Genomic DNA, 13,458 nt, shown 5'->3' with positions numbered 1-13,458 from the left:
TACAATAATAGATAGTTTCATGTATTCACACAAATGATTTTAAACGGTGGTAAGCAATGAAAATTCAGCATTCACCACAGCGTGTATCTTATTCGGTAGCACTGCACAAGGGTAATCCCCGCATGTTGAGAACAATATTTTAGACAATAATGAGCGGCATGAGATCCGTTTTTAATATAATATACAGTGTTTTAAAGCTTTTATAGTTTGTTTCATCATTGGCACTACACATTAATAGCTGATTTTCACGTACTCAGCTTTCGCAAATATATACAGTCAGGTGCATAAATATTGGGACATTGACAGATGTGGAAGATGTGCTTTAACTGCAGACTTTCAGATTTAATTTGAGGGTAATTACATCCAAATCAGGTGAACGGTGTAGGAATTACAACGGTTTCTATATGTGTCTCCAACTTTTTAAGGGGCCAAAAGTAATGGGACTTTTGTTTCATTTTTGTATGTTTCATTTCAAAGCCATTGTGGTGGTGAATAGAGGCCAAAATATGAAAATTCTGTCAATGTCCCAAAATTTATGCACCTGACTGTAAGTACCTTGATAGCGCTGATTGTAAATACACCTATTAGAAATTGGGATATATTAATAAATTACCCCACAGTATAAAATGATGTTAATTTATTCATAATTATAACACAACAACCAGAAAATGGAAAATGTCAAAGAAACACACAGTGTTACATGGAGGGGAAAAGGGTTCCACAAATAACTTCTCACCCAAACAAGGTGCGACATCAATCTAAATATACATGAATCACTTATCATTATGTGATGTCGCTGATCAAAATGGAAAGATATGTGTTATGCTAAAAGTTCAGTCTGTACTGCTTATCACCCTCTATAACCATCTATCTACATAAGTGGAAATCATTTATTACTGTGTAGTACCGCTGAGTAAACAAACTATAAAAACTTTCAAATATTAGATATTGTATTGGAAACAGAGCTTATATTGCTCACTATTATCCAAAACATTGCTCTCAGCATGTGGGGATTACCCTTGTGCAGTGCCGCTGAATAAGATACACGTTGTGGTGAAAGCTGAGTATGTGAAAATCAACTATTAATGTGTAGTGCCGATGATGAAACAAACTATAAAAACTTTAAAACACTGTATATTATATTAGAAACGGATCTCACACCGCTTATTATTGTCTAAAATATTGTTCTCAACATGCGGGGATTACCCTTGTGCAGTGCTACCGAATAAGATACACGCTGTGGTGAATGCTGAATTTTCATTGCTTATCACCGTTTAAAATCATTTGTGTGAATACATGAAACTATCTATTATTGTATAATGCTGTTGATTAAACATATTATGAAAATCATGAAATATTATACATTATATTGAAAACGGAGTGTATAACGCCCATCACTGCCCCAGATAGCATCTTTAAAATAGGGGAGTTACCCTTCTGTTGAGCAAGACATATACTGTGTTGAAAATTGAGTCCGGACCGTCCACCACTTATTCTAACCATGTGTGCGCATACATGGAAATTACTTACTATTGCATAATGCTGTTGACTCAACATACCATTAAATCCATGAAATATTATATAGTGTGGTAAAAACTGAGGTTACATCACTTACCATCACCTTAAAAACTGCTCTCAATATATGGGAGCTATCAGCCCGTTATTGCAGATTTAAATACACAGGAATAATTATTTATGTGTAATACTGTTGGATATATAAGTGTATCACTTACAAAGGAATAGGTCCTTAATTGGGAAATATACATCAGAATAGAAATTAGTCCTGTTCCTTTAGCGGGTGGCATAGCATGACTCTACTCCATGTGTAGGGAGGACATAATGTTTCCAATCCATTACAAAATATTATTGAAACAAACTGCAATGTGATACAATTATTGGAATGAGAAACTGTAATAGAAATTTGATGGTTTCAGAATGATACGGTATTATGAAATAATATAAAATACTACACCAGCAATGGTCACTAACACATTGCATTAACTAAGTTATGTATAATAATATACCATTAATACACATGGTTATGTATCTGAGACATAATTAAAATTTGAGAGAGTCTTGGATAATTGTGCAAATAAATCATATACAGCGACATTCATATATATGAGTTATCTAATAGACGAAGAAAAGTGTTTAATATAATTGATTTGTGAGTAAGTGATCTGAATATTGAGAAATAACTATTGAACCCCACAATGTAATCCTTGAAGGAGGTTACATTATATTATAATACTGTCACATGATATGTGGATTTAATTTGAGTTAATCCAATAGTTGTTAGTTATTCTCTATACTGGTAACTATTTTCTCATAATAAACCGATAATAGGCTGATATTATTTTTCATTCTCAGTGAATTATGTGGACAATATAATGACAAACAGAGAGATAAAATACACAAAACAGGTTTTTGTCAACATTTTAATCACTTTATTTTCTTGCACATATTTATTTTATATATTTCGCCTTAATAAAAGTTATGTTTTAATCTGATAATCAAGGTCCTCACTGTATTGTATTTACATAAATTCAACATAATCTGTGTGTGCCCGCTATAAGAATACTTTTTCTTGTTTTTGATTTAGATTATGACATATTTATTCTTTGGTGCACCTCCCCACAATATAGAATTGAATTCAAGACTATGAAACAAATTAGGGGAATAGATTTAGAGGAGTATTAGTTCCTGTGTGGATATTCTTTGCACCCAGTGTTTAATAAATTAGCAGCTTTGTTTACTGTTTATTATCTATCTCATTTCACACTTGATATTACCTTCATTACTGTGTGTGTCACCTCTTGTCAGAGGTTGGTTACCTCACTCCAGTTCCAATTCTGAACCCTAATTTCTTCACATACTGTCGTAAATTCACGGATGTACAGTAGATGCTTGCCTGTACATTGGTATTGACTAAGACCCAGTACAGAGGAGTTGAGTCTAAAATGCCGGCGGTATTCACCAGGGACCCCCACAAGGAGTTAGACTTAGCTGTGCCAACATGCAGGTCCCTGTTCTCTGACTTGGTTCCCTAGTACAGGTGCTGGTGTACACTGGAGCAAAGTGGAATATATTGTAATGTACAAGCATAGTTAACAGGCCGGGTCAGAACCAGACTTACAAAGCGGTACCCGGGGTCAGACGTAAACAGATCTGGAACAAAACCATCAGGAATGTACAGTAATAATCTGAAATAATAAGAATGCTGGAGCAAGGTTGGGAGCCTATACTCTGGCAAAGGAGAAGTGTCCAGGCTTCTGGTTATATAGTGACAATTCAAATTTGCTGCTCACAGTAACGTCACTGTTGGCGCATCTGTCTTTTTACATTTATCTTTGAGTGGCGCACACAGCCCTATAGGAGCTGCGGCCGCAAGGAGGAGCCGCAGTCAGGGATTTTAGTAGCGGGCTTTCCGACCACTGCCCAGGTGCCGTGCAGCACTGCTGGACCCAGTAAGTAAGCCATGGGATCCAGCGTGCTGTAACACACACACACACACACACACACACGCACACACACACACACACACACACTCCATGTGCTCATACTCCCTAACTTACTTTCTCAAGCTAGTCGAGAGAATTCTGAGCTGCCCTCTCATCCACATAATAAAAATCCAATATACCTGTATCCATCACCACTTTAAATGTGTGTCATTGAAGAAAGAGATCTTTCATCCACCACACCCTTTAGGCCATTAAGCCAAGATTGTGCTTCATCAGCTCCACTTCAGAAACATAAGCTCTATCTGACTGCATAGTACTCTTTTAATGGGATTGCTATTTTGCTGCACAGCTCTCTTCCTTTTGTCCTTAATCCAACTACTGCAGACAAAGATGGTTGCTACATTATTCTGAAAGATAAACTATGTCACATAGCCATTACATAGGTGCAGAAATGTTAGCCAATGTCATTCAATCCAACTTTTTCACCAAGTCCTCAACTTCCTTGAACAGAGAGTGCAAGATACACCTCCTGATAGGTGGGAACTTCAACACAGTCCTCAGCCCATCACTAGTCAGATCTTTTTCCACTGTTAATTCTAGTTCTTGTCCCCAGGCACCTTACCAGACACTTCAAGAAAACTGACCACTTTTTATACTTGGCATACCCTCAACCCCATATCGCAGAACTAAACTTATTACTCCTGTCCACATGGTACATGGTGTCTATTCAAGGATAAATATTCTTTTGGGTTGCACTTCTAGCCTTATATACCTCCTTAATTATACTGTTTGTTCTAATACCTTGTATGACCACTTGATGATAACATCTTTGTTCAATATAATGTAGTCTCCTACGTGAAGACCCTTCTGTGGACTGAATGAAACTCTTAAAAATACCCAAATTCCATAGCAGACTAATGTTAAATATTGAATATTTTTTAACAACATCTAATACTCTCCTAGATCCACCCCCCCCTGGTCTGGGAGGCTGAGAAATTATTCATTATACTCCCCTGAAATCTTCTTTAAGTGTCACAATTAAGGAATACTCTGTTAAGGTCCTCACTATATTGTACTTAGTACCTGATGGCCTTCGCATAATATAACCTAGCACAACCAATCTTTGCTGGAGATGTTGTGGACAGATGAGTACATATTTAGCTGTGTGTTGACAGCATCGTGTTCCAGGAAGTAACAATTGCAATCTATCATAACCCATATCACTGTACTATGTGCAACCCTCACCCCTATTAATATCCTATCTTGATAACTTGTTTAACACACCAACAAACCTGCCCTACATATTGACTGTGCAGCAGACTAACAACTTGCTCATTACTGAAAGAAAGTTACCCTTCCAAGAATGAAGAGTTATTGAAATGGATTTTGTTAATCTTTCAAAAGGAATATATCACCAGTCTCTGAAACAACATGATTAACAAACATCTTGTTGATAGGACCGCTGGAACTCCCACTGCAGCATCCATATACCTGGAACTATGATGATTATACTTGCTTACTTTCTCAAAACGTCATTTCCCTTTTTTGGTCTTCCCCCTCCACTCACTCTCACTGCCCTCCCTCCCTCTCCTGTACCTGGTCTGGACTACTTCTTACCTGGCTGCCCTTAATATATACTATATTCAGCACTGCAGTAACTACACCACCTGTGCTGATGCCCTTATAGTTCTGCCTCTCCCTGCAGTCAGTGCAGAAAATTGTATATCCTGTGGATTAACTTAATGTTGCTGACTTTGTACTCTGATTTGTTTCCTGATTTACTTTTAATTCCTCTTAAGCCACTGGCCTGTTTAAATGATATCGCTATGAAAACAACCTGCCATTGAGATTCAGCTTGTGCACTTGGATTACTATAAACTCAGCCTACCTTTCACCTTCAGCATGTGTATTGGATTTGTAAACCATGCCTGCATTTTTGATCATTTACTTGCCTTTTTGATAATCTTCAGCCAGCCCAGACTTCCGCTTTTTACTTGAATATTATTGTACATTATCTTCAGGTAGTCTCTGTCCATTATTTCTGTTTTACCTTTATGACAGGACTTTCATTTCCCCAGCACAAACCAGCACTACAGAGACTGTTAATCTTGTGTCATTCTGCATACCTGATGCTCATTAATTTTGGAGCAGCCATTCTGCTGTTCATCTTTATTTACAATCTCTATATTTGTCTTTATTTTAGAGTTAATTGTGTCATCCTGTATTTTCAAGACACTTAGGGGAATATATACTAATGTGCGGATTTATAGAAGTGGAGGTGTGCCTATAGCAACCAATCAAATTCTACTTAACCTTTATCTAACACAGGGGTTCCCAACCACAGTCCTCAAGGCACACTAACAGTCCAGATTTTAAGGATTGCCATACTTAAGCACAGGTGTTTTAATTAGTACCTCAGTTATTTTGATTTAACCATCTGTGCTCAAGCATGGATATCACTAAAACCTGGACTGTTAGAGTGCCTTGAGGACTGAGGTTGTGAAACACTGATCTAACACCTTTTAGAATATAATAGCTAGAATCTAATTTGTTGCTATGGGCAACCCCTTCACGTCCATAAAACCAAACTTTGATAAATATACCCCTTACTATATATTTGTTTCTGTGGTTCAGCTTTTGTAACTTTGTAATCTGTCTTCTACAACTGCTCCCACTGTTCAGGACTATGTTCCAAGCTTGTTGTTGCATTATTTCTTTATTTCTTCATTGCTACTGCCAAGTGTCTGTTTCTGCCATAAGTGCTCCAAAAAGTACTTCTCTGATACTGGCTTTAATACAGATTCTTAGGGGGGAATTCAATATGCAGAATCAATGGGTTTTCCCCATGCATTAAACTCCATCAGGTTGCCTTTTTCTCGCTAACTTTTCCCTGCAGCTCTTGAAGATGCCAGGAAAGATCTATCTCTGGGTATGTACGCACAGGATAAACCTCGCTAATTGAATTGGCTGGCTGAAATGTAGACCTTGAATATACAGTATCTGGGAATCCTATTATTGGCATAAAAAAATCTTAAAATCAGCAAGTACTATTATACCTTTAGTAAAAAATCCCTTCCAATGTACATATAGTAACTTATTATTCAGACTGTTATACAATATATTGGATCATTAGCAATGATACAGCCTAGATTAGGAAAGGTTCCTGGTTAAGAACCTTATGTTGATGACATTAATTTATTACCATTACTATTAGTATTTTTATTTAAAATTATTATCGGGTCTATTTAAAAAAACAAAGGAAAAAGCAGCACAAAAAAAATCACCACTTTTCACTTTGTAATATTCACCATATCTATATTTTTGAAATACCGGGACAACCACCAACCACCAGGCCCACCAAGAGCAGAGCTGGGCCCCGGGTAAAAAAGGGGCGTGGCCTAATCACGGGAGGTGTGGCCATGCCCCGTTAGGTAAAAGAAAAAAAAGGAAAGTTATGTGCACTGGCGAGGGGGACGCAGTGAGCCCCCTCAGCCTGGTGCATAACCAGTGGGGGGCACGATCAGCTTGATTGCACCCCCCCACAGGCATAGGAGACTGCTGTGGCTGCTTCTTAGCACCCGCGAGCAGCAGCCCAGCACACAGCAACGTGTGCTGGGATGCAGTGATGTAAGAGGGGAGGGGAGCGGTGCTGGACCTGGGCCCTCGCCGGGCCCCTCAAGCATGCCCGGGCCCGAGAAATTAGTACCCAGTCCCCCCCCCTCTCGGCACCTCTGCACTTGCGGTAACGGCGAGGAGATTTCAGACATCTTTCACATTTGCTATTTTATGGAAAGAAAAAAGAGAGACTACTTTTATGAGTACACTCATACCTTCTAAATCTATGTTAAATTCCACATGCTTTATTTGTATACAATTTAAAAATATATATTCTTTATAGATCAGGAAAAAAAACGACCCCAAACATGATCTATCATATAGAAACTAACGATGGTTGTAGTGAACGTGTTAATTATATTGGGTGTTCTTATTGATATATGTAAATCTTAAAAAGAAATATATATAAACCCCAAGGCACTAATGATTCAATAGCACTCCAGATTCTCAGCACCTGATTGTATAAACCTATGTGTGGTTTAACGACTACTAAATGTAATTGTATTAAAATAAACGACAATCAACACTTGAGAGATATGTAGGTATAGACCGAATGGTTCCAACTTTAAAGAATAAAATATTTAATAATAATTGCTACAATACAATATAAACAACAATTTATACAGCACACTATATTATCAGAATAATCTGCAGCACAACATGGTCTCAGGTAATGGCAGTAGGTATAAATAATTGCACACTGCAAGTATAGCTATAAATATGTGGTTTTAAATAGCAACCTTTTTCAAGCAATTGAAGTTCAAATAGTATAAGTATTTGAGCATTTGTTCCAAATGTTGCTGAACAGCAAAGAAATACAAATACAAAATTGTTCCTCTTTTATATAAAGGACCATCAACGATATATATAATATATAAAAAGGTGACTGGGATCCTGACTATAGGTTGACACTAGAAAGACTCCTGGGCAGATATTAGTCTTATTCCAGTGTGTGAGCGCAGGTTCCACAAAGTATTGTAATTGCAACCAGTATAGCAGTAGTTTCTGGCCGGAAGACTGGTGGCTGATTCAGTGTATTGATCGCCTGTACCAGAGAGCGCGGCAGTTGCCAAAATGCCTGGTGATATCACAATCATAGCAATGGTTACATGTGATGCGGTGTAAGGGGTCGGTACACCCAATGATCATTTAATAGTTATATCCCTCACCGAAAAATAATGCAGATCCAGCTGGCTACCATTGCTGATAGTAGGACAAGGTCTCTATAGTCCAGCAATGAATAGGTGGTTAATCACAGGCTCAGCAGGTATAAAGCAGGGAGCAGAGACCAAACTCCACGCTCGTTAATATGTATGGTGGTTAATGTCACAGCCTGGCATCTCTGGTATAGATTGAGTGGTGTTTTGCTGCTTCTGCTTGGCGAATAAGACATAAATTTAAACAAAAGTTGCTACTCTAGACCACTCAGCACGACTCACTTGCGCCAGACGTCTTAGACCGCAAGGTGTATTGAGGCTAGGTGTATGTATCTGTAGGCCCGAGGTTACTTTCTGGCACCATTTATGGACAAGGATTTCAGAAGTTTGGTGTAAGGTGATGCGGCCACCCTACAATACGGGTGTGTCTCCTCAGTTGTTGAACTATAAAATCTGTGTGTTTCATATCTCAGATGAGGAATTATTGGATTAATATACTATCTGTTATGTCTTCATTCATTCATGCTGACTAAAGTTTGTGTCGTGCTTGCATGACTGGCACCTTTGGGACCACATTACTTGGAATGGTTTTCCTTGATGAAAAATTTGCATATATATCTAGAAATGCTGAGGCTAAATGTGATCACATTTGGGCCAAGTCGCTGGACTCCTCATGTGCCACTACTTGGCAGGTTTCAGATTTGCCTTTAGCTGTGTTCTGAATTGACTCTGGGCAGCCCTTGAGATGTCTGTTACTTGATAGTCTTGGACTGCTACGTTAGCTTTATATCTCTGGATGCTACATATTATCACACCTTGGTGTATTGCTGCTGGGTGCTTTGTTTATGTATATCTACTTATATATTCTATGGTTGTCTGATGTGTACAGTGAGCTAATACTTCACCATGTCTAAGTATATTACATTATATCCAAACTTTATTTGCAATATTTGTATGGTAAATTGTCTTACACTATTCAAAAACATGTAATAATGAGGGAAGGGAAACAGGGGAGAACCTGAGCTCTTGTAAGGAATAAAGGAAATCACAATATGGTATTACATACAAGTTGTTTACTACCCACTATTCCTAAAGGATAAAATGGTATGCTATGATATCCATAAGAGTCATAAGTGTGGGGGTGCTCCCCTGAAAGTAAAGGTTTAGAGTACAAATTGAGAGAAAAAGAAACTCTCTTTCATCCCAAAAAAGAGAGTTTCTTTATCTCTCAATTTGTACTATTCAAGAACAGCAAATAATTAATAATTTTTGTTTTGTACTTTCTTAAATGTTTAAAATACATTATGAGGGCCAATAGGATTGTTTATATGTTAATTTAAATTTTGCAGTATTTTTAAGTATTGGACTCCATACACAATCGATGGACTGCAGCATTTATGTGATCCAGAGATGCCGGATTACAGGTTCGGTGAAATCCAACATGTTAGATTTCACTGATTTGCCGATCACGATCAAAATATGATCGTGTTCAGCAAATCGGTGAAATTTAACATGGAGAATTTCACAGATCCTCCGACGGATCGCGGAACATCAATGGCCACCAGTCGGCATTTCCGACTGGTGGATCTGCGTTTCTGAACCAATCGCAGGATCACGCAATCAGTCGTTAGGTGTATGGGCCCCTTAAGATTTGTTAATCAAAATTTATTTGAAAAAGTTTCTGGGTTTTTTGGAACCCTTAAATCAATTTTAATTTAGCTAAAACTAGCTAGAGTACCCAGCATTGCCCGGGATGATAAGAATGTTTGTTTACACATCATCCTCCAACCAACCTCTCCTTTGGCAAGCCTCACGAAAAGTGTGACAAACTTCCCCATCAACAGTCCTAAGGTCTTCGAAGGAAGTAGGACCTGTAACAGTGTAAAGCAAACTTCGGAGATAGAAGCATTCAAAATTTGTAGGATGTACTGTGTAAACACTGCCAGGAGCTTCTGTTGCTTTGATACCAGGATGACCATCTACAGTGACTCCCTGTTTCCTGCTCAGAAAAACTTTTGGAGAAGCATTCCATGTGTAATATTTTGGCTGCTCACAGTACAGCAGGGTCCTTGCAAAGTCATAATTTTAACACAGTTGGAAGAAAGAAGTGAATGTTGTTGCGTAATTTGGTATAGTCATAGAGCCGAGAATGCTGGCAAAGCCTGCTAAAGCTCTCTTCGACAATAAACATTAAGATCATGACAAAACATGACAACACAAAATGCTTGCTCCGAGGCCCTACCCATATGCCGTGAGTCCCCACAATGAGCGTCCAACAAAAATTGTATTTTTTAATTAATTAAAAATTAACAGTAATTAATTTCCATTTAAAAAATTTTTAGCTGCCTCTGCCGTGTTTTAATACGCTCGTATGCAAAATGTCGTAATCTTCACTTGTAAACTGTGGATTTGTATAGAAAGACAGAAGTAAAGAAGGACAAATTTTCAATTTTATATAGTAGAGAAGATAGAAAAGAAAAAATAGTAGATAAGCTAAATCCTTTTCTAATTCCATACCTGACCTGTAGAGGGCGAATGCTAGGGCAAAAATTAATTTTTAATTCATGAAAAAACAACAGTAATTAATTTTGATTTAGTAGAGAAGATAGAAAAGAAAAAATAGTAGATAAGCTAAATCATTTTGTAATTCCGTACCTGACCTGTAGAGGGCGAATGAAATGCAAAAATTGTGTTTTTTTCATTAATTAAAAATTAACAGTAATTAATTTTGATTTAAATTTTTTTTAGTTGCCTCCGCCGTGTTTTAATACGCTCATATGTAAAATTTCACGATCGTGGCTTGTAAACTGGATTTGTATAGAAGGACAGAAGGACAAATTTTCACTTTTATATAGTAGATAAAGACATTGTTTCACTAATATCTCATTGCAAAGTGTGAAACATTAGAAGTTATTGTATCTTCAAATAAATACATTTGATCTAAATTGACATAAAATATGCAGCTCACTACTCATGTTAAAGTGTTTTCTAGCCAGTTGGCGATGGCTGTTGTTGCAAGCGATAGTCGCAAAATGCTTTGGAAAAATAATTTCTCCGTAATATTTTTGGATTAATGTACAGATAATACATTTCTAAAAAAAAATATGATGGTAGACAGATACTGGGCCTGGTTCAGAGCCGGACACTCTGACCAGAGCGCTCGCTCTGAATCAGGACCCTCCTACCTAAAATTGGAGCAGCCTCCTGGCCGCTCGCATAGCTGTGGGTGACCACCCACAGCTTATGCGAGCGGCCAAAAAGATGGTTGCGATGGTCAAGACCATCGCGACCATAGGGCTTGCGACGAGACCCTGCGGTAACCACCCACAGCTTATGAGAGCGGCCAAAAAGATGGTTGCGATGGCCAAGACCATCGCGACCATCGGGCTTGCGACGAGACCTCTGTCAGAGCCAAAAGCACTCCTACTGACATCACTAGTGATGTCAGTGGGGCCGGCCCCAGATGGTAGGCGTTCAAATGGGAATGCCTCCATCTGGGCAGCAACGCCCCCGGCACGCCCACCAAAGGGGGCGTGCTGTCACTCACCATCAACAGCATGCCCCCTTTGGTGTGAGACCCATAGCGACGGCTTGGCCGTTGCTATGCGGGTCTCGCGCACGCACACGACGGAGCTCCCTCCATCATGCGCATGCGCACTAGGGCACCATCGACCCGCTTGCAAGCGCTCAGCGCTCGCAAGCGGGTCTGAATCAGGCCCACTTTACGATAGATAGGTAAGTTACTACAAAATTAAATTTTAAGAATTTTTTTTAAATGTGGTGTGCTTAAATCAAGAGGACAAATTGTATATTGGCTGAATACAGTTTTAAGTGTGTAAGTGCACAATATAAAATTTTATACACAATTAATATAAATATGTCTGACCAGTAATAAATTAAATTATTCATACCTCCTTGAAGAAATTTCATTGGATGAACTATAGCATGATATCTGTCGATACTGAGAGACACCAACACATAGGTAGAAGCATACAAAAGGACAACCTAAACAAAGAAACAAACACAATAAGGTATTCAGTTGGATATTAATTCAAATTCAGTTTTAAATTAATAAATAGTTTTTAAATAACTTCATATAAACTGCAGACGCAAGTACAAAATAAATAATAGTAATAATAATAATAATAATAATAATAATAATAATAATAATAATAATAATACATAATTTAGCACCAAAGTGCTCTACAACACTAGATGGTAGAGAAAACAGAAGATGTAAAAAAAAAGGTTTGGTAAGGCCTTGATAGTGACAGAACTTTCAATCTAATGCAAAAAGGACAGAGCTGAGATAGGTAGGGCTAAATTTATTAAGCAGCAGGATTGGTGTCATTTAGAAAGAGCTGCAAAACTGCAAGGCTTTATAACCCATTTAGAAAGAGCTGCAAAACTGCAAGGCTTTATAACCCGCTGCTTAGTAAATTTAGTCCTAGGTAGAGTGAGTGTAACTCCCAATAGAGACTGACAAGGGCACCAATGTGAGTATTATAGGTAGGAATTGTGTAGGCTCCAGTTACATGCGTTGAGGTAAATTGCTGGGGAGGCACTGGCTAGTATCAGAGCCAGATTTACAGATACATATATGAACCTGAGGGTTCATGTGGGCATTATACAAAGGTGCAGCAGTATATAGTTCTGGAAATTTGGTGTGTTTTGATCAGGGATGCTTGTAAAAGGTAGGCAGGTGAGGCATACATTTTTTACTCTAGAGTTTTGTCTATAAAAATGATTAGAATAAGGCAAATAAGATATTTATAAGATTTTCTTAAATGTTTTCTTATAATTTTTATAGTCAAAACTCTGGAGTATACCGAAGTATGACAGGAAAGGCTCTGTCACCTGACTGCAAATGACTGGTGGGAGATGGTTATCAAAGAGGAGTAGAAGGGCAGGTAAGAGTTAGATCCAGTGCTGTTTTTCAGCAGGAACAAGCAGGAACTCAGGAGCTTATTCAGATCTGTTTGCAACGTAACGTCAGGAGCCGGGTATGCAAATTCCACGATCGCGCGGCCAGGCTTAAGGATGCCCAATATGTCTTAGAGAGAGACGGCAGATTAATTGCACGCCAGTGTAATGACGCCCACTTTTCTTTCTTAGCACAAACAGCTCCAGGAAGTTTAAGATTTTTAAGTAACATCGAGGGCCATCGGACTGCTTGCAGCCCTTGAGGCAGACCCTACCCTGCCGTAAGCACTGCGATCACTGCA

At 38.3% G+C, this 13,458-nt stretch overlaps 1 protein-coding gene across 1 annotated transcript in view; it reads right to left on the bottom strand.

Moving 5' to 3' along the window:
• Nucleotides 1-13,458, bottom strand: part of NPSR1 (neuropeptide S receptor 1) — a 471,103-nt gene that overhangs the window by 223,651 nt on the left and 233,994 nt on the right. The window contains exon 4 of the mRNA XM_088464420.1: nt 12,145-12,238. Coding sequence (XP_088320546.1) covers nt 12,145-12,238 — 94 coding nt within the window. The remainder of the gene's footprint in view (nt 1-12,144; nt 12,239-13,458) is intronic.

This window comes from Taudactylus pleione, unplaced genomic scaffold (genome assembly GCF_031769625.1).
Source record: "Taudactylus pleione unplaced genomic scaffold, aTauple2 ptg000054l, whole genome shotgun sequence".
Lineage (NCBI taxonomy): Eukaryota > Metazoa > Chordata > Amphibia > Anura > Myobatrachidae > Taudactylus > Taudactylus pleione.
This window is presented reverse-complemented; position numbering and strand designations above follow the sequence as displayed.